The following is a 23,052-nucleotide window of genomic DNA, read 5'->3' as shown; positions in this document are numbered from 1 at the left end:
TATCTGAACTTGTGGGCTGTGGGGTGAGGCTAGAGGCTGGGACATTTTATTTGGACCACCGGTAGCCAAATGGTGTACAAGATCCTGACGTGTACAAGATCACGAGAGGCATGGATAACATGGATAACACTTACAATCTATTTCCCAGGTTAGAGGATAGAGGACTTTGAAAGTAAAGGGCACAGATTTAAGTTGAGAAGGGGCAGATTTACAAGGAGGGTAGTCTGTACCTGGAATGAGTTGCTGGAGGAATATATTGAAAAAGACAACTATATAAATTATGACTTTCAAAATATATTTGGACAGATATATGGATAGGAAGGGTTTAGAGGGATGTGCAGGCAAATGGCCCAGAATGCCAATTTGGTCAACATGGACAAAGTGGGCTGAATGGCCGGTTTACTTGCTGAATAGCTCTATACAGAGCTGGAATGATAAGGGGGCAACTACATTTACCCATACATACATTTCAATACATAGGTAAAGACCAAAATTTGTTTTAAGAGGAGTTAACATTTCCATGACATGAAATCACAGAAAGATAAAAAGCAAAAGTGACAGCAGATTAGATTAGTTCCTTTTATTTTTGTGAGTTGTTATTAAATCTCATATTTTCTACTGTTTTGGGTTATGCATTCCAGGTCAATACAATAATACTTTATTAGTCAAGTATGTTTCGCAACATACAAGAAATTTCATTTGCCAAGTCAGTCATACAAATAAAAACCAACAGAGCACACAAAACACGTTTTAACATAAACATCCACCACAGTGATTCCTCCACATTCCTCACTGTGATGGAAGGCAAAACAAAATTTCAATCTCTTCTCTTCTTTGACCTCCAGCGGTCTGGGACCTCGAGCCTCCCATTGACGGGACGATTTTACTCCCTTAGCCGGCAGCGAGCCTCCTTGTCGGGGCGATCAGCTCCTGCATCGGAGGGGGGGGGGGGGGGGGGAGAGCTTCTCAGCTCTGACCCCAGGGTCGGGGCTGCTCGAACGTCGTGCGGTTTCCGGAGCTCTCAACTCAGTCTCTCCTGAGACAGCGAGCCCTTGATGGTAAAATCCACAGGCCGCGGTTGGAACGGTCCCAGGCAAGGAATCGGTCCCGAGGGTAGGTCCATGCCACGCGGTGGGGCAAAGTCAGTCCTGAGCGAGGACTCCAGCTCCATGATGTTAGGCAGCAGAGCAACCGGAGATACGACCAGAAAACAATCGCACCTCCGGCAAGGTAAGAGATTGAAAAAAAGTTTCCCCCAACTCCCCCCCGCAAACCCCCCACCTAAGACAAACCGGAGAACACTAACACAAACTTTTAAAACACACAACCCCCCCCCCCTCAAATGTTGGTGAGGCTGCCAATCGTATGGCGCCCCTGAATACGTCACAATTCTTTGTGGCAAAACAAATCTTTCATCTTGCCTCTGGTTCTTAACTTTGTGCTCTTTGGAATTGGAAACAGATTCGTTTTATTTATGTTTTCAAAACCATTTATGAATTTGAACCACTAATAAATATTTCGACCTGCTCCAGTCTAAGGATTACGATTGCTCTGAGAACTACTTAGACTCAAAGGACCAAATGGCCTCTTTCTGTGGTGTAAGGAAATAAAGTATGTAAATATAAGAAGACAGACTCAAATTGTTCCATCTTACCAAAGCCCCCATTCCTGGAATCCTTCAGAATCTTAATTCACTTTTTTTTAAGGCCTTGACATCCATTCTTAACTTGCAGCACAGAGAATTGAACAACATCCTTTGGGTGAAGCAATGCTTTATACTGCCTTAACATAATATCCTTGCTTTTGCATTATATTGTCCTGTTAATAAAGCTAATGATCACATTTGCTTTTAATTAGTTACTCAATTTCCCATATTAATGCAAAGTTTTATAAACATACATCTGTTAGATTCTATGTTTTTCACCTCAATAAAAATAGAACCATTTAATACATCAAAGCTTCTCTTCACCTATCCTGTTTAAACTTATCACTCAAAAGTTTTTACATTAAATTGAATCTGTAATGCCAGTGAACTTCACAAGTTTACCTTTGCCTCAGGGAAACTTGTCACTGTTCTCTTTTTTTCTTTTGTTACATGTCTGGGTTTCACATGTTCTGCAAACTTTGAAGTTCTGTCCTGTTTATCCCTGTCTAGGTCATTAATATATATTTTTAAAAAGGCAACGGTCCTAACAATCTGGCTAACATCATTGAAAACTTGTCCTCAGTCTGAAAGAAAACTATAAACACTACTCTTTGCTTTCTGCCCCTTGGAAAATGTTGTTTCTCGACAATCAATGCATCTCTTAAGTCTGTCAGTTGTAATTTTCCCTACGTCTATTATGTGGTATTGTCAAATGCCTTTGAAAATTCATATACATAACAACCGCACTATCCTCATCAACCTTCTCCATTACTTCATCAAAGAATCCAATTGAATTTGTCATACCCAAACAGCCCATGGCAAATCTATGCTGGCTTTCATTTATTATCTCATGATGTGCAACATAGATATCTGTTTTGGGAATTCTCATTCTGCCAATCCCTTCTGAACAGCATTTAAATCAAAAAATGTTCTGCCTCTCTTGTACAATGTTTATGCAACAGCCGCTTTGGATTTGGGGCATCCCAGGTGCTTTACTAGCATCCTAGCTCCTTTAAGTTATGGTTTCTGCTGTAATTAAGAAAAAGACTGGATTCAAACTGAACACAGCAAAGTTCCAAAACATCAATGCACTATCCTAAAACCAGACCATCCATTAATCTATTTTCTGTTTCCCCTCCCAAACAATTAATGATTTTGGTACCACATGAGAAAAATACCATAAGACATATGAGCAGAATTAGGCCATTTGGCCTATCAACTCTGCTCCGTCTATTGAATATGGCAGATCTAACTTTGAACTTGTCTTCGCCAATTTTTGTGTCCTCTTGATCGGCTGTATTAATTTAAATTTACATTTCAGTTTGGAACATTACATATGTTCAAAATGTATATCTGAGTATGTTGAAAATTAGCTTCCTTTTGTTTCTTGCAATGTAACTGTTACAATGGTTTTCATATTTATTTCAATTTGAGCTATGCGGGGAAGACCACAAACTTGTGATTGGAAAAAGCAGATTGGGTATTGCTGGTGGGACATGCAATTGAAAACGCAGCCGCCACAGAGTCATGATAATGACCATTTCAAGCTGGTTATGTGTCATCTCTGAAATTTGGCATGGAACTTCCAGTTGCGGGTTATAGAGGCATAGAGTGATTGAGTGTAAGCTTGCCCACACCGGCCAACATGTCCCAGCTACACTCGTTCCACCTGCCTGCGTTTGGCCCATACCCCTCCAAACCTGTTCTATCCACGTACCTGCCTAACTTTCTTTTAAATGTTGGGATTGTCCCTGCCTCAACTACCTCCCTTTGGCACCTTTTTCCAACCCCCACCACCCTTTGTGTGAAAAAGGTACCCCTCAGATTGCTATGAATTATTTTCCCCTTCACCTGCTTAACTTCCCAACAACCCCCGGTGATTAGTTTCCCCAATTCCCCTTGAATGACCTATCTCCACATTGACCCTCTCATTAGCTGAGGATCCTATCATGGACCTTCCAGGTTGACTGCATGGGTTGCGTGTGTGGCTTTGTAGAGGATTCCATGTTAGAAATGAATTAAACTGCAATTTATTGCATAAAACATCAGGAAGTCCTGATCTACAACCATCATTCACCTCCACTGGCTGTCATCTTAGGTACACAGATCACTCCATGGGGCGTTAACTTGATTATGCCACTGGCTACTAACTTGATTACTATTCCAAACCTTAAATCCTGATTGGGCCTATGACCATCAGCCCTTTGCCCACCCACAACTCTTCACCCACTTGGACCCAGCCAAAATACTGTGTCTGAATGAATAAAGTGAGACAATAGACAATAGGTGCAGGATTAGGCCATTTGGCCCTTCAAGCCAGCACCGCCATTCAATGTGATCATGATTATGCCACTGTACAAAATGGCGGCGGCGCGGGCACATCGCGACGCCCCGTGTCTCCCAAAAAATGGAGAAATAGCGACAATTATGCATGTAAATAGATTTATTTATTGAAATCATATTCTATGTCGCTTTTCCAGGGAGATGCTAACTGCATTTCGTTGTCTCTGTACTGTACACTGAATCTGAATCTGAATCATGGCTGATCATCCCCAATCAGTACCCCGTTCCTGCCATCTCCCCATATCCCCTGACTCTGCTGTTTTTAAGAGTCCTATCTAGCTCTCTCTTGAAAGCATCCAGAGAACCTGCCTCCACCGCCCTCTGAGGCAGAGAATTCCACAGGCTCACCACTCTCTGTGAGAAAAAGTGTTTCCTCGTCTCCGTTCTAAATGGCTTACTCCTTATTCTTAAACTGTGGCCCCTGGGTCTGGACTCCCCCAACATCGGGAACATGTTTCCTGCCTCTAGTGTGTCCAAGCCCTTAACAATATTATTTGTTTCAATGTAATCTCATCCTTCTAAACTCCCGAGTGTACAAGCCCAGCTTCTCTCAGCATATGACAGTCCCACCATCCCGGGAATTAACCTTGTAAAACTACGCTGCACTCCATCAATAGCAAGAATGTCCTTCTTCAAACTACGGGACCAAAACGGCACACAATATTCCAGGTGTGGTCTCACTAGGGCTCTGTACAACTGCAGAAGGACTCTTTGCTCCTATATTCAATTTATCTTGTTATAAAGGCCAACATGCCATTCACATTCTTCACTGCCTGCTGTACCTGCATGCTTACCTTCATAGACTGATGTACAAGGACCCCCAGATCCCGTTGTACTTCCCCTTTTCGCAACTTGATGCCATTTAGATAGTAATCTGCCTTCCTGTTTTTGCTACCAAAGTGGATAACCTCACATTTATCTGCATTAAACTTCATCTGCCATGCATCTACCCACTCCCCCAACCTGTCCAAGTCATCCTACATTCTCATAGCATCCTCCTCACAGTTCACACTGCCACCCAGCTTTGTGTCATCTGCAAATTTGCTAATGTTACTTAGAATCCCTTCATCCAAATCATTGATGTATATTGTAAATAGCTGTGGCTCCAGCACCGAGCCTAGCGGTACCCCACTAATCACTGCCTGCCATTCTGAAAGGGAACCGTTAATCCCTACTCTTTGTTTCGAGTCTGCCAACCACTTCTCTATCCATGTCAGCACTCTACCCCCAATACCATTTGCCCTAATTTTGCCCACTAATCTCCTATGTGGGACATTATCAAATGCTTTCTGAAAGTCCAGGTACACTACATCCACTGGCTCTCTCTTGTCCATTTTCCGAGTTACATCTTCAAAAAATTCCAGAAGATTAGTCAAGCATGATTTCCCCTTCGTAAATCCATGCTGACTCAGACCGATCCTGTTACTGCTATCCCAATGTGCGGCTATCTCATCTTTTATAATTGACTCCAGCATCTTCCCCACCACCGATGTCAGGCTAACTGGTCTATAATTCCCCGTTTTCACTCTCCCGCCTTTCTTAAAAAGTGGGATAACATTAGCTACCCTCCAATCCACCGGAACTGATCCTGAATCTATAGAACATTGGAAAATGATCACCAATGCATCCACGATTTATAGAGCCACTTCCTTAAGTATCCTGGGATGCAGACCATCAGGCCCTGGGGATTTATCAGCCTTCAGTCCCATCAGTCTATCCAAAACCATTTCCTGCCTGATGTGGATTTCCTTCAGTTCCTCTGTCACCCCAGATCCTCTGGCCACTACTATATCAGGAAGATTGTTTGTGTCCTCCTTAGTGAGATATCACTTCCTTTTGAATGTTACTGAAGTCTGCAGTCATCGCAGCCATCAAGCGCATCTTTTACAACAAACTACAATTGTAGCCCACAGCAGCAGAACTCGATGAGCTGCTGCCTGACGGCTTCATTGACTTGCTCCTTTTTAAGTGACTTAATCCTGACCTCTAGCGTTATCTGTGCACTGTTTGTACGATCTCTGTGTGACTGCATAGATTTTGCCCAGGTGCTTCTCTATCCTCCCACACCAGACCGATCTGGTAAATTAAGTAGTTGTCAATTATCTCAACCGCATAGATGACGGATAAAATCTGGGGAGAATTGATGAGTACTTGGGGATAATAAAATGTGTATAGTGAGGATGAATGTGAATTGCTTGTGGTTGGTGTGGAATCAGCAGACTGAAAGGTCTGTTTCTAGGCTTTATGATGTTGACACGTGCCATGTGGAAACGCAATTAAACAGTCAGTCTTAGTGGATATTTCTCAGCGGCTTTTTCAACTAGTCTAAATGATCACATTATGAGCATGTTCATGTTCTTGGTTACGGTTCAGTTACTACAGCAACTTTTGATGATATTGAAACAGTGGAAGCAGTTGTGGATAAGGGGCATCAAATAAATTCCTGCTTTGAAGCATTTCAGTTATCACGATGGACTCAAAGATTTGGCAATTTCCATTTTAGAAATATTGCCTTACAGTGAAATAAATATAAGCAGAAAATGTTGGTGTTTCCCAGCAAGATCAGGGAGCATCCACAAAGACTAAATGACCTGCAGCACAGGCGGCACACAGTAGTGCAGTCGTAGAGTTGCTGCCTTACAGCGCGAGAGACCCGGGTTCGATCCTGACTGTGGGGCTGTCTGTACGGAGTTTGTACGTTCTCCCTGTGACTGTGTGGGGTTTTTTTCCGCATGCTCCGGTTTCCTCCCACATTGCAAAGACGTGCAGGTTTGTAGGTTAATTGGCTTTTGTAAATTGTCCTAGTGTGTAGGATAGAACTAGTGTACGGCTGATCGCTGGTTGGCGTGGACTCATGGGCTGCAAGGCCTGTTTCCATGCTGAATCTCTAAACTAAAACTAAAATCTATCCGAATTCTGCTCGAGCAGTGATGTGGCTGATGTTTACAGGATAGTGAAAAAAGTAGACTGGGTCTGTTCAGCTTTTTGTCTAACTGAATAGATATGGGAGCATCACAACTGTCAAGTTATTTATTACACTTGGAAGGAGCTCAATATCATGTTGCTCCATTCCCATAGAAGAGTACATCTAATGAAAATGTTGCTGCCTTCTGGTGCTCACAGAATTGCTGAATTTCTTCAAGCAGCAGCTGTACTTATTGCTGACTGAAGTTGAGATAATCTCCTTCAAGAGGAAAGCCCCATATACCATTAATCATGGCTGACGTTGTTTCCTGAACATATTCATATCACCTAGAGGATCAAAGAAGAAACGTAGCAATTTTATTTTTCTCATAAATGCTCTGGGGTTTTTTTTTTGTGGTGTATTTTTAGATTTCCTGGGTTATGTGACTTTCTAGGACTGAAGTGTGAAACAACTTTGGACTTGCAGAAAAAAAAAACTGCGGATGCTGGTTTATACTAACAATAGACACAAAAATGCTGGGTTAACTCAGTGGATCAGGCACCATCTTTGGAGAAAAAAGATAGGTGACATTTCGGGTCAGCGCCCTTCTTCAGACTCCTGCACCTTTAATGACCTCTGGTAATTTCGAAGACCCTGAGTGTATATCTACAATGTAGAAACCTCAGAGCCAACCTCAACACATATAGTCCACAAAATGTTGGTGATCAGATAATCTTGTTGTTAAATTAATTTCACTGAGGGATACATTTTGGTCAAGGCATGGGGCAGGCCTTCCCAACTTATCTTACAAGATATGTCATCAATGTATTGCCTATTCGTAATATCCAAAGTTGCTTATGTGTATGTTTCTCTTCAGAGAGGCTGGGTGGATTAATGAGTATTTTCCTCTCTGACATTTTTGTGTCCTTATCAGTGCTTTGGTTGGGGAGCTCCCTTGAGTCACATGCATCTTGCCACATCATCAAACACCTTTGCAGATATAAAAACCTCATATTTTATGCTTCACTGACACATTCTCATTAGAAGTTGCAGAACTAATCAAGAACACTTATTTGGCATGATGCAAATTTGCTATTTAGAACAAACACTAGACTAAGTGGGACCCGTTGGGTCCCAGTATCACGGGAGGCCTGGTCCCCCAACGTAACCCATTCCCCAATGCAATATTCCGCCACTCACCAATAGCCCCTAACTGCACAGGCACGGCTCATTTCCCCTCATCCCCCAGCACTCCCTCCCCCTCCACTTCATGTGGGAGGGGGGGGGGGGGGGGGGGTGGGAAGGGGGGGGGGTGTGGCAAGGGGGGTGTGGGGTGGGAGGGGAGAAGGGGGGGGGGTGTGTGTGTGGGCGGGGGAGTGTAGAAGGGGGAGAGAGGGTGGTGTGGGGGTGGGGGTGAGGGTGTGTGTGGTGTGTGGGGGAGGTGGGGTTGTGGGGGAGACCGCCCTGTCGCTCTGACCCCCATAGTAATGAAGTGCTTTGAACGCCTGGTTAAACCTCACATTACTGCCAGCCTCCCCTCATGGTTAGACCCCCTCCAGTTCGCCTTTCGCCCCACCATTCAACAGAAGATGCCATCTCTACTATGCTGCACACAGTACTCACTCATCTGGAAAACAAAAACACCTACGCCAGAATCCTGTACATTGACTTCAGCTCAGCTTTTAATACCATCATCCCACAGAGACTTGGGGAAAAACTAACCCTGCTGGGCCTCAACACCACCCTGTGTCACTGGATCCTGGACTTTCTGACACAGAGACCGCAGACAGTCCGTGTTGCAAAGAACACCTCAGGCTCGATCACGCTGAGCACCGGCTCCCCTCAAGGCTGTGTGCTCAGCCCGCTGTTGTTCACACTGCTCACACATGACTGTGCATCCAGATTCAGGGACAACAGGATTATTAAATTCGCAGATGACATCACAGTGGTGGGACTCATCAGTGGAGAGGATGAAGCAATGTACAGGGAGGAAGTCAAACAACTAGTGGACTGGTGCGGCAACAACTTAGAATTAAACGTCGACAAAACCAAGGAGATGATTGTCGACTTCAGGAGGTCGCAGCCCAAACACACACCCCTCAACATCAGTGGCACCACGGTGGAGAGAATGGAGAACATAAAGTTCCTCGGAGTGCAAATCACAGACAGTCTCACCTGGTCCAGGAACAACACTGGGATTGTCAAACGGGCCCCATCAGCGACTGCACTACCTGAGGAAACTCAAACAGGCCTCATTCCCCACCAACATCCTCAGGACTTTTTACAGGGGCACAGTGGAGTCTTGTACTCACGTACTGCATTAACATGTGGTACTCCAACTGTAACTACTCAGACAGGAAGGCTCTGCAGAGGGAAGTGAGGGGAGCAGAGAGGATCATTGGCGTCTCCCTACCCTCGGTACAAGATCTGTTCCAGAACCGCTGCCTGAAAAAAGCACTGAGCATAGCAAAGGACAAACTGCACCCCCTCCACACACATCAGGATCTCCTGCCATCAGGCAAGAGATACCGCAGCATCAAAGCCCGGACAACCAGACTGCTAAACAGCTTCCTTCCACAGGCTGTGAGGCTGCTAAACAGTCACTCCACCTGATTCTGCTGCTTTGCACTGACAATTTAATAACTCTGGCACAGGCCACTCAAATCAGCTGCCCTGGATAATTTATGACTGTTCTTACTTGTATTTTAATGTTGCTGTTTTTACTTGCACTTTTTTAACTATTCGTATTGTTTTTATTTATGTGTGAAATGTTTAAGTTTTATGTGCGATGCTCTGGTATTCCCTGGGAAACGTCTTCTCATTTTGCACTGTACAACTGTTGCTTTGCAAGATGACAATAAAGGTTGATTGATTGATTGATAACAAGATCAGAGTTATGTATAGATAGAGGGAAAACAGCTCTGATAAAATAATGCCATATTATACTAGAGTTCAATGAATCTTTTGCCAGTCAAGGATAATACGTTCATCTTTAATTGTACTCCTTGAACAGATAGCAGTTTCTATATGGCACCTCACCTGACAGCGATCCCTGTGGACCAGGGCCATGTACATTTCTGGATATCAAATGGAACCTACCTTAGATTATCCAGTTCACAGACAGTTTGATAAAGCTTTCTACATGGATACAGGGTGTTGAGGAGAAATTACACAATTAAATATTCTTATTGTAACGTGAAGAGATTAAATTGGACATTAGTAATACACTGATGAACTGAAGTAACTTGGTTTCTCTATGGACACAGAAGACGATGCGGATGCTGGAATTTGCAGCACGTCAGACAGCATCGGTGGAGAGAAAGGGAAAGTCGCCATCTCGAGTTGTGAACCTGCATCAGGACTGAGTTTGAGGGAAAAATAGCCAGTATTAAAAAAATGAGAGGCTGGGGTGACACAGGGACTGGTAGGTGATAAAAGGACACAAAGTAACTCAACGGTCAGGCATCGTCTCTGGAGAACACGAATAGGTGACGTTTTGGGTCTGGACCTTTCTTCAAATAACATCACCTATCCATGTTCTCCAGAGATGCTGTCTGACCTGCTGAGTTACTCCAATACTCTGTGCCCTTTTGTGCAAATCAGCATCTGCAGTTTCTTGATTTAGCTGTGGTGATAGATAGAATTAAGTGAGATGTGAAATAATGAGTAGATGCCGTCAGGTGTGGAGGGGAAGGGGTTAAGAGGCAGAAGCTAGTGATGGGTGTAAACAGATAATAAAAACACAAATTACAATAGGCATCTGGAGCAGGTGGGGAGGGGGAAAGTAGAGACAGGCTGAAAGATAAGGAAGGGATATTGGGCAGGTGTAACTCTCTTCAACAAGATGCAGATGGAGCAGGTGGGGGTGGGAAGGGGGAAGGTCAAGACAAAGGCTGAATTTCTTCTTCATGCTGCATTTTTGTCATTGCCTTCATGCTGCATTTCTGTCATTGCCTTCCTGCTGCATTTCTGTCTCCGCTTCTGCAACCGGAAGCATGTCACGTGGCACCAACTCATTGGGTAAATGGTGGACGTGAGGGGGAGGGTGCAATGAGAGCCTCGGTCCACTATAACTGAAATCCGTTATATAGTGGACCGCTATTGTGACGTTTACTGTACATTACATTTATTGCTCTCATCCAAATGAATGATAGAAATTGTGAACAGCTGGAGTCTTAACATTGTTTCCTGCATAACCCAACTCTTTACAATCTGAAAATAACCTTATATTCCTCTTCTCTATTTTGGGTTCATTTATCAATTCCCAATCCTGGTCTTTGTTTTCCCAATAATATGTGCCTACGGTCACTGACACTCAATGTTGCTCAACATTCTCTTGTGTAGCATCTTATCCAAATATGTCAAATGAGGTAGTTTGCTGTTATTAATTCTGCTAAGAATTTCTTCAAACACCCCAACATGTCACCACTGGTTCACATGATTTTGTGAAAGATTTGCATGTCAGGCATATATTACCTAGGAGCTAGTGGTTATAGATTTCAATTCCTGTGGAGTATCTTCAGTGTTGAGCGAAGGTGGATGCGGAATTGACCACAGAGAATGCACATAATCAGCAATAGTTGCACATCTGTGTTCAAGGAATTCATACTGCCTATGCGTAACATTAATACCCACTAAATATATTGTGCAGAAACCTCTGGTGGATTTACACAGTGCTCCATCTGCTTTTCTAAACACCCCAATCCCACCAGTAACTTTATACAATGGCATTGACATGGTACAAGAAAAATCTTCTGAATCTAAATCATGGATTAAAAATAATGTGCATTACTGCTCCTTGTTGTGCAAACTTATAATATTCTGGAAATCAAAAGCAATTTATGTACCTCTTTAAAGAGAGAGAAAATAAAACCTTGTCTGCCTACCCTGCACTTTGTTATCAGCAAATAAACCCTCTCAGTCTGTATTACAATTTGAACCCTTGGTGATCTTCTATAAATGAAAATGACCAATGGTTCAACAACAAGTGCAGGCTTGGCGATCGCTTCGATCAACACTTCCGCTCAGTTCGCAATAACCAACCTGATCTCCCGGTGGCTCAGCACTTCAATTCCCCTTCCCATTCCGAATCCGAGCTTTCTGTCCTGGGCCTCCTCCATGGCCAGAGTGACCCCCACCGCAAATTGGAGGAACAGCACCTCATATTTCGCTTAGGTAGTTTACACCCCAGCGGTATGAGCATTGACTTCTCCAATTGCAGGTAGTCCTTGCTTTCTCCCTCCTTCCCCTCCCCTTTCCAGCTCTCCCACAGCCTACTGTCTCCGTCTCTTCCTTTCTTTTTCCTGCCTCCCTCCCCCGACATCAGTCTGAAGAAGGTTCTCGACCCTTCGAAAAAGTCGCCTATTCCTTTGATCCATAGATGCTGCCTCACCTGCTGAATTTCTCCAGCTCTTTTGTCTACCTTCTATAAATGAAGGGCTAATTTCCGAGACACTGTTTTCAGCAACCCTACAGATCAAATGGCTGTAAAAGCAATGCAAGTTTTTTTTTTCTATTCTTTTCAAACACTTTCATTTATTTGTTGTAAAATTAATGAAAGTAGCAAGAAACTTGAAAGCCAAAAGCAACCAATCAGGTAAAGAAGGCTGTCCACTTGCCATGTAGCCTTAGGTTTTAACGGAAAGAACCGAATAAGCAGAAAAATGCTTGAAACAGTTAATGAAAAATTGTGGTCAGGCATTTTCATTGCCTTCCCTACCCAATTTTTTCTACATGAAAGTTAATCAAAAGATAAATCCTTCTGCAACTTCCACAACACACTGTAGATAAAAAGCATGTCAAATTCCTGCCAGGTAATTTGCAAAATTATGATGAATGGCTTTATCAATGTAAATTTGCTTAAACATAGATGTCAGCTGTTGATATCCACATTTAACTGCTCAGTTATGCCTTCTGAACTGCATAGTCTACCTGTGTTGCCACCTGCAGGGATTCTTGGGATTTTCATACTATGGGCCTTTTGTTCCTCAATATTCCCCACTGTCCTATCCTTACTAATCCCCCCAAGCTACAGCACTTCACACATGTCAGAATAAAATTCTATCTGCCATTGCCCTATCCATCTTGCCAATTAGTCAATATTGTTCCACACCCCAACATTACTTTTACTGTTAAAAACAATTTTAAAGTCATCTGTGAGTTTTTCCAATCATATCTCCAACATTTACATTCAAATTGTTAATCTGTCTAACAAACAATGAATGTCCCAGCCCCAATCCCATTTCAATATATTGCTGGTTACATGATTCCAAGCACAAAGGTTACATCTCACCATCATCCTCATCCACTTAGTACCAAGCCAAGGTTTGGCTGATGACTCTAAGAGTTTTATTCTTGTTTCTTAGTCTCATAACGGCTTCTTTGACTTTCATTGGCACAACTTTGGTCCTCATGTTGATAAACAGCAATAAAAGTTTCCAGAGGTGATGGAAAGACTGGAGGAAAGACTAGCACTGAGAGCTCGCTTATACCTGCATTATGGAGGCAATTAAACATACCTGAGCAATTACAAACGCCTGTGAAGCCATGTGTCCAAAACATTATGGTGTCCTGTAATGGGGTGACTATGTATAAACACAGCTGTAATGTCTACATGGTGAAACCAAAATGTATAAAAATGGCCTTTAATAAAATCTTACAATGTGCACTTTAACCACATGTGATTTTTTCTATTACAAATCTCAAATTGTGGAGTACAGAGGCAAATAAATAAATGATGGGTCTCTGTCCCAAACATTATGGAGGGTACTATATATGACACCACCTTTTTTAGTGTCCTGTGCACACTTACTAATTGTGCCTTATACATTCTCATCGAAACTAAACAAGAGAAGGAGGACTGGAGGGTATCCGTGGCACAGTAAATCAGGATGGCATTGGGAAGGAAAATGTTCACGCCATTTGTGGGCGGAGAGAGAAATTTCACTTTAAAAAATTTGTGACAATCAGTGTTTGCAATTCCTTAGATAGACACAAAAAGCTGGAGTAACTTGGCAGGTCAGACAGCATCTCTGGAGAAAAGGAATAGGTGACATTTCGGGTCGAGACCTTCTCAAGACAGCAATTTCTTATTAACTATTGCAGCTTGTAAAATAAATCTATGAAAATAAAAGGCAGTGTGTCCATTTGTCTTTCTGCATGTACTGGATTATGTTTGGAACTCTACATAGTGGACATGAGTTCTGTAGTGAAACCCACCTGATCTTCCATCCGTTTAGACTAATAGATGGGAACTCAGGTGGATTCACTTATCCAGGTGGTGCTCTGCCCAAACTCTTTCCTGCGAACCCCCAGTTATGAGTAGGTACAAGATGATTTAAAACAGGTCGGATTAAGAAAACTCTGCACACTCTCAACCAGATCATATTTCATCTGCCACAGCTCTCAGACTTGTGGATAAAGATCGTGCATTCCAGTGTCAACGACATTTTATAAGATCTTTGGTTGAATAGGTTTTACAAAAGCACGGTAAACTTAAATCCAAAAAGCACAATGGCATCTGTTTTATAACTTAGGTTATTTGCAAATGCACAGGTATTTAATATTTGCAATTTTTCTAAAGATGGCGTGGAGCATTTTAGCTCAATGTTCGATGCAAAACACTTCTCTTCTCGGACATAACTTCTTTATCTTCTGTGCAGAGTCAAGGCTGGTTGAAAGAGCATATTATCCCTCGTGGAAATCCCTAACAGAATGGGGATAGCATTGAAAACCTTGAGTCTATTCATCAGGCTCACTCACTTGGCATTGTTAATGACAGAAGGAGGAGAGTACCACCTAAACTATCCACTCTACCACTCGATCACACATCTTCTGTTCACCTGTGTCACAGTCTGCAGGACCCACATAAGCCTCACCTATTACCTCATAACCTACATAGTTGGAGTGAAAACAAGTCACTAATGTACATCTATCTACCTGGTGTTACATCATGTCTACAATTGCTGCACAGTTCATGATTTATCTGTATGGACAACAGCACAAAGCATAATGAATATTTAGATATGTAGACTGATATATACTGTCCTGTTGATCGAGGTGTGGATTTTTTTATTACATCTATGGCTATGATGGGCAGTAAATATGAATGCAAAAGGGATAATATTCTACATAGAACATAGAACAGTACAGCATGAGAACAGGCCTTTCGGCATACAATGTTTGTGCCAAAATGATGACAAGTTAAACTGATCCCATCTTCCTGTACATGATCTATATTTCTCTATTCCTTGCACTTTAAGTGCCTATCTGAAATCCTTTTAACACCACTATCATATCTGTCTCCACCACCATCCAAGGCAATGCATATCAGGCCCCCACCACTCTCTATGCAAAAAACTTGCCCCGCGCACATCTTCATTAAACTTTCCCCCTCTCACATTATAGCAATGCCCTTTAACGTTGAACATTTCCAACCTGGGAAACAGGTTCTGACTATCTATCCTATCTCTGCCTCTCATAATTTTATATATTGCTATCAAGTCTCCCCTCAACCTCCGATGCTCCAGAGAAAACGATCTAAGTTTATCAAACCTTTCATTGTAACTGAAACCTTCTAATCCAGGCAGCATTTTGGTAAACCTCCTCTGCACCTTCTTCAAAACCTCCACATCCTTCCTGTAATGGCGCGACCAGAATTGCATGCACTACTCTAAATGCAGCCGACTCAAAGTCTTATGGATCTGCATGATGATTTCCTGACTCTTATATTCAATGCCCCTAGAAATGAATGAAAAAACATACCATACGCATTATTTACCACCTTATCGACTTGTGTTGCCACCTTAAGTGAGCTGTCAACTTGAACCCCAAGATCTGACTACACATCAATGCTGTTAAGGGTCTTGCCATTAACTCTCTACTCTCCCCATACATTCAACCTCCCAAAATGCAACATCTCACAATTGTCCTACAATATTGCAGATTAGAATTTTATATCACTCAATTGATTTATAAATGTCCAAATGTACATTTTTGATCAGAAGGCATGCAATGCAAATGGGAGATTAGAGTGAATTCTGATAACGTTGGATGCTGTGCAGGAAAAATGTCAATGACGAGTTGTTACAAGGCCATTTCTACTTAAAGCATGTGCAACAGTGTGATAAAAATGCCAGGGTGCAGTTTGCTGCAGCTTTATCACACATTATAAATATATTACAGCGCAGTCTTTATAAATGTATAGATATATTATAACACAGTCTTCAAGAGACTTTAACAAATTATATTTTGTGCTCTCTCCACAATGGAGATGGAACTGTTGAGCATCCCACATATTCTGTTTTTATTTCTGATTTCCACCAACTGAAATATTTTTATTTTGCATTTACACACTCTTCTTTATTCTCAATGTCGTGCATTTACAGTAACTGTTATTAATAATTTGTTTAAAGGAATCAAATTCAGTAAAATATGAATTGCTAATTTACTTTTTGCATGTAAAGTGAAAAGGAAATCAGGAATAATAATGAGACCACACTGAGAATATTTCTTCAAACATATAAACAAAGTAACTTAGATACCTGTTCAGTGCAAGAAATTTTTTGGAAATTTTACCTTGAAATCTGTCTTTTACTAATCACAATTATTCAATTGCATTTAAAGATTAATCTTTTGCTACATTTTATCTTTCTGAAGTACTGCAAAAAATCTGGATTCTGTGGATGTAAGAGCATGCACCCTTGAGTCTGTTTTGCTACTTAATAAAATCATGGCTCAATCGAATTTGGCCACCGCAATTGCCATGATATTTATTACCTTTTAGTTCAAGAGTTTGTCTAATTCGACCATGAGTAAACTTAATGAATCAGCATTTATAGCTCTCTGGAGTAGAGAAATCCAAAATTTCACAATCCTCTGATAGAAGAAATTCCTCCTCATCCTTGTTTTAATCTGACTCCTTATCCTCCCACCGGAGCAAAACGTTCTCAATTCTCTGTCATACCCTTTCTTATTTCTTTGAATGAAACAACCTCTCATTCTGTTAAATGTCAAAAGGTATTGACTCTTCACTCCAGGAACCAATTTCCTCCAGCACTGGCATATTGCAACAACAAAATGCATTGAGTTACTCATTTAAATTGCTATGACAAACATGTGACCTCTACTGCATGAGAGAGTAGGTGCATAGGAGAGGCATCACTTGCAGGTACCCCTCCAAGTCACACACCTGCCTTATGTGGAAGTTTATTGCCATTCCTTCACCTTTGGGTTTAAATCCTCGACCACTGCCTATCAGTACGGTAGGAATACCTCTATCAGTTGGATTGTAGCGGTTCAAGAAAGCAGCTCACCACCCCATTCTCAATGGCAATTAAAGAAGAGTAACACACGTTGGTTTTACCTGAATGCTGAAAACTAAAGAAATCAAGAGAGCTCTTGCTACACAGCCTCCTGAGCATCCTTAAATAAATCACAGAACTAAGTAGTACTTCATATTTGTCACACCAATTCTCTGCAAAACATTCTTATGCTCATCTTCCAGCTCTTTTAAAAAGGCCAACATTCCATTCCTCAATTTTTTGCTGTATCTTTGCATTATCTTTTCTGTCCAAGGACCTTTAGATCCCCCTGAATGCCAACATTTTGTAGATTTATATCCTCAGCCAATTTCTGCATTTCACCAAGCAGCTGGCTACAGGATATGACAATAAAGAGTTCTGAAAGAATGTCTTTCCATCAAATTTCATAATTACATGTGCCATTTGGGTTGGCAGTAAATATTTTGTGTGACTAGAGTAAAGGGTACATTTATAATCTCACCTTGATTCTTTCAATACCAGCTTCAATCCGCAACTGTTCCACCATTTTCCTTGCCTGAGCTATGTTGTTCGTTGACATTGTTACTGTTTATTCAGCAATTCAATTTTCTGGATAAAAAACAAATAATATCATAAAATTTATAAAAACATGATAATGGAAAATATGTATAATCAAACATAATAGAAGACTTATCAGGAAGCCAGAAAAATAAATAGCTACAGAAAATAGCAATATAAATCAATCCTTAATGGGCTAAGATGTTGAATAATTTCCTGGGTGCCAATTCTGATAAACATAATTCAAAAAATAGTTTTTATGATACTAAAAGAGTAGGTTTTCTGAAATGAACTTTTTAATGCTGCAGAACACAGTCCCGCTCTTTCGCATAATACAACAACATTTTGCTTCAGGAAGGAAGGAACAAATTCATTATTTTGTACTAAAGCACAGGCTGGACTTTGTGTAGTTGTTGCTGTGTTCAAGCAGCATTGGGGTTCACAGTTTATAAATCTTTTTGCAAACAAAGAACAAACTTAAAATCTTCATGGCTCTCTGACTAGTACCTGAACGACCCTTGTGCAATATTTCATAAGTAATTGTGATTTCACAAATCCTTTTACAACACAATGTTTAGGGAAATAAGATGAGAAGGTGAGGCTGAAACCAAAAAACAAAAATCACTGGAGATAAAATGTAGCGTTGGAAGTTTCAAATGAAGTACATTCAACATTAATACCAAGTGCAACCGACAAACTGGTATTAGCATTAGGGAATATAAATAGCTGTACTCTACTGGAATGAAAAGCAACAATAGGTCAGAGTGTATTGAACCAATGTCTTATGCATTATGTTATCTGATTAAATCAATGACTCTCCATTGTAAAATATCCACTGCATGATTGGTATTAGTTTTATAATTTAAAAAAATGTAACTTCTTTGGATAAGATCCAATGTTAGTAAGTTGATTAAATGAGAATACAAATGAAGATATGTCTAAAATACTGCACTGGTGCAAGAAATTAATTGACATAAAAATGCTTTAATCTAAGCACCATACAGAGGCTGTCACTCAGTATGTGGTTAGTGACAAGAAAAAAAGCTCTCCCTATTGCGATAACTTAGTCTGGCACCATCGATAACTTAGTCTGGCACCATCTATAGACCTTCCAGGGATAGTGAATTCATCAAGCATTCTAAATAGCCTTTTCTTCATTTTTACAAAGTCAATAACATTTGGGGCATACATGTAAGATCAGGATAAAAGCTGAAATATCAGAAACAAATCCATGGCAAATATGTATTAAAAACATAACCCTTTTTCTTTAAAGACTATCTAAAGTTAATGTGGGTCCCTAACAGTCTGTGGAAGGCAAAATTATAAGAGTACGAAAAGAGTAAAAAAATCATATAGAAATCAAACAGATATTTGTCTGACTTCATTGAAAATGACAGGAATCTTGGGAATAGAGGAGAGCAACAGGTCTATAACGAACCATAAAATGAGCACTATTAAAAACCTTGTGTTGGAAAAATGAATGGAACGAAAGTTTATAAATGCCAGGGACCTGCACCCCAGTGAGTTAGCAGTCAGGAGATGGTGGATGGAGTGGTTGTCATCTTCTAAAATTCCATTCATTCCAGAATAATTCCTAGTGAGTACATAGCAAGTATAAATCCTGCTATTTCAGGGAAATGGAAAAATAAAAAGGAACTATGTCTAACATCAATAAAATATTGGAAATATTGTTAAGGAAGTGGTAGCTGGTAATAGGATTGACAGCGTGACCTTGATTAATGAAAGGGAAATAATATTTGATGAGTTTCCTGTTAGAGAATTTTGATTGTCGCTTGCAGGGTAGATACAGTAAAGTTTAATAAGGTGCCAATAGATATGATTAAACAAGACAGGAGTGAATACTACTGGAATAAGATATTGGCATGAATTGAGAATTGGTTAACCGAAAGAAAAGAGATGAGGAATTAGAGTGTCTTTGTGGGTTCAGAGGCTATGACTAAATGTGTGCACACTGATTGGTGCTGCAGCCTGTATTAATGATTTGAATGAGAGTATTAAATGTAATATATTCACGTTTGCTGATGATACAGAGCTGACTGGCAATGTGGGCTCTGGGGTTTCAAAAATACACTGACTAGTCAAGTAAATGAGCGAACACATGGCTGGTGGAATATAATGTGGAAATAGGTAAGGTCATTCACACTCTCACTTCAAAGAAGTACGGGATTATAGGTTAATTGGCTTGGTATAAATGTAAATTGTTCCTAGCGTGTGTGTAGGATGGTGATAATGTGCGGGGATCGCTGGTCGGGAGTGGACTCAGTGGGCCGAAGAACCTGTTTCCGCACTGTATCTCCAAACTTTAAACTAAAATGTGACCTCAAAACATTATAAAAAATTCAAAATCCAATCGAGAAAGAAGGAAATCAATGAATTAATTTGCAATAGAACAGTAATTTCAGTTGTTCATTGGCTGTTTGTCAATTCAGGAGATTGACATGCATGTAGTGAAGATTAAGATCTGTTTGTAAAGCAAAGGATGGAACCACCTGAAGAACCCTCACAGCAGTCATCTCACAGGTGGACTCTACCGGCAGCAGTGAAAGAATTTGATTACCACTCTGCTAACCTGATGGGTCGCATTGAAAGCCTGCTGTAGTGCCTGCCCAAGGTTTGTTCAATTGATTCTGTGAGAAAATGTTATTCGGATGAGTAATGTACAGAAGTCAAGTCAAGTTTATTTGTCACATACACATACGAGATGTGCAGTGAAATGAAAGCCTTGCATCATTCACTGCTCCACAAACTGAATAATGATGATTATTGTCAAAGGATGTTAATTAACACAACGTGAAACCTGCACTTGGATAGAAACACTGATTGACATTTTATACTGCCAAATCCCTCATGTCATACATTTTCTAATTTGCTTATGTCAAATTCTTTATGTTTGAAGGTGTGATGATGTGAGTCATATACAAAATGCCATTGCTGACTGTATTAATCTTTCCTGACACTGTAAAAAACGTTCTGTATCACCGCATTTACAAGAGATATATCTGTTGTGGCTGTGCAGCACCTCTCTGTTTCAGAGCAATATGTGGTATCTCAATAAATATGAATTTGTAATTTGTAATGTATTTATTTAGGGGACAGTGCATATTAATAAACATTTACATGTAATACGCAAGATTGTAGCCAGTAGCTAATTTCCATCTTTAGTCCCTCTGATAAACAAGTTAAACACATCACAACACAATCAATCAATAAGAGAATAGACAAAACAAAAATCAAAAACAAAACATAGAAACATAGAAATTAGGTGCAGGAGTAGGCCATTCGGCCCTTCGAGCCTGCACCGCCATTCAATATGATCATGGCTGATCATCCAACTCAGTATCCCGTACCTGCCTTCTCTCCATACCCTCTGATCCCCTTAGCCACAAGGGCCACATCTAACTCCCTCTTAAATATAGCCAATGAACTGGCCTCAACTACCCTCTGTGGCAGAGAGTTCCAGAGATTCACCACTCTCTGCGTGAAAAAAGTTCTTCTCATCTCGGTTTTAAAGGATTTCCCCTTTATCCTTAAGCTGTGACCCCTTGTTCTGGACTTCCCTAACATCGGGAACAATCTTCCTGCATCTAGCCTGTCCAACCCCTTAAGAATTTTGTAAGTTTCTATAAGATCCCCTCTCAATCTTCTAAATTCTAGAGAGTATAAACCACTGCCAAAACAAAACAATAAAGTAAAAAAGTAACAATAAAAGGTTACCATAGGATGATTTTAAGGTAGATTATGATTGCAGTTTTGATTTTGCAGTAACCATGTTTTTAGATGTTTGGTAAATGAGGTAAGGGTTGGCAGATCCCGTATGACGCATAGAAACATAGGAATTAGGTGCAGGAGTGGGCCATTCAGCCCTTCGAGCCAGCACTGCCATTCAATATGATCATGGCTGATCATCCAACTCAGTATCCCGTACCTGCTTTCTCTCCATACCCCCTGATCCCTTTAGCCACAAGGGCCACATATAACTCCCTCTTAAATATAGCTAATGAACTGGCCTCAACTACCTTCTGTGGCAGAGAATTCCACAGATTCACTACTCTCTGTGTGAAAAATGTTTTCCTCATCTCGGTCCTAAAAGATTTCCCCCTTATCCTTAAACTGTGACCCCTTGTTCTGGACTTCGCCAACATCGGGAACAATCTTCCTGCATCTAGTCTGTCCAACCCCTTAAGAATTTTGTAAGTTTCTATAAGATACCCCCTCAATCTTCTAAATTCTAACAAGTACAAGCCAAGTCTATCCAGTCTTTCTTCATATGAAAGTCCTGACATCCCAGGAATCAGTCTGGTGAACCTTCTCTGTACTCCCTCTATGGCAAAAATGTCTTTCCTCAGATTAGGAGACCAAAACTGTACACAATACTCCAGGTGTGGTCTCATCAAGACCCTGTACAACTGCAGTAGAACCTCCCTGCTCCTAAACTCAAATCCTTTTGCTATGAATGCTAGCATACCATTCGCTTTCTTCACTGCCTGCTGCACCTGCATGCCTACTTTCAATGACTGGTGTACCATGACACCCAGGTCTCGTTGCATCTCCCCTTTTCCTAATCGGCCACCATTCAGATAATAGTCTACTTTCCTGTTTTTGCCACCAAAGTGGATAACCTCACATTTATCCACATTATACTGCATCTGCCATGCATTTGCCCACTCACGCAGCCTATCCAAGTCACCTTGCAGCCTCCTAGCATCCTCCTCACAGCTAACACTGCCCCCCAGCTTGGTGTCATCCGCAAACTTGGAGATGTTGCATTCAATTCCCTCGTCCGCTGATCCACCCTTCCCTCTCACTCCCATTCTCCATGACCCCTGAAACCCTTACTAATCAAGAATCTGTCAATCTCTGCCTTAAATGATCCATTGACGGCCTCCACAACCATCTTTGGCAATGAATTTCGCAGATTCACCGCCCTCTGAGTAAAGGAATTCCTCCTCATCTCCTTTCTAAAGGTACGTCCTTCTATTCTGAGGCTATGGACCCTGGTCCTAGACTCGCCTACCAGTCGAAGCATCCTCTCCACATTCACTCTATCCAGGCCTTTCACTATTAAGTAAATTTCAATGAGAAATTCATCCCTAAATTCCAGTGAGTGCAGGCCCAATGCCGTCAAATGCTCATCGTATGTTAACCCAATCATTCCTGGGATCATTCTCGTAAACCTCCTCTGGACCCTCTCCCACACCAGCACATACCCACAGATATGGGGCCAAAAACTGCTCACAATACTCCAAATGTGATCTGACCAGTGCCTTATACAGCCTCAGCATTACATTCCTGTTTATTAT

General features: G+C 41.2%; 1 protein-coding gene across 2 annotated transcripts in view; it reads right to left on the bottom strand.

Annotated features, from left to right (window-relative positions):
- Positions 1-23,052, bottom strand: part of LOC129695691 (guanine nucleotide-binding protein G(I)/G(S)/G(O) subunit gamma-7) — a 242,026-nt gene that overhangs the window by 13,580 nt on the left and 205,394 nt on the right. For both annotated transcript variants that reach the window (XM_055632874.1, XM_055632873.1), the window contains one exon: positions 17,676-17,782. In XM_055632874.1, coding sequence (XP_055488849.1) covers positions 17,676-17,753 — 78 coding nt within the window. In that variant the 5' untranslated portion in view covers positions 17,754-17,782. The remainder of the gene's footprint in view (positions 1-17,675; positions 17,783-23,052) is intronic.

Source organism: Leucoraja erinacea, chromosome 3 (genome assembly GCF_028641065.1).
Source record: "Leucoraja erinacea ecotype New England chromosome 3, Leri_hhj_1, whole genome shotgun sequence".
In the NCBI taxonomy this organism is placed as follows: domain Eukaryota; kingdom Metazoa; phylum Chordata; class Chondrichthyes; order Rajiformes; family Rajidae; genus Leucoraja; species Leucoraja erinaceus.
Note: the sequence above shows the minus strand (reverse complement) of the source record. Positions and strands in the feature narration are given on the sequence as shown.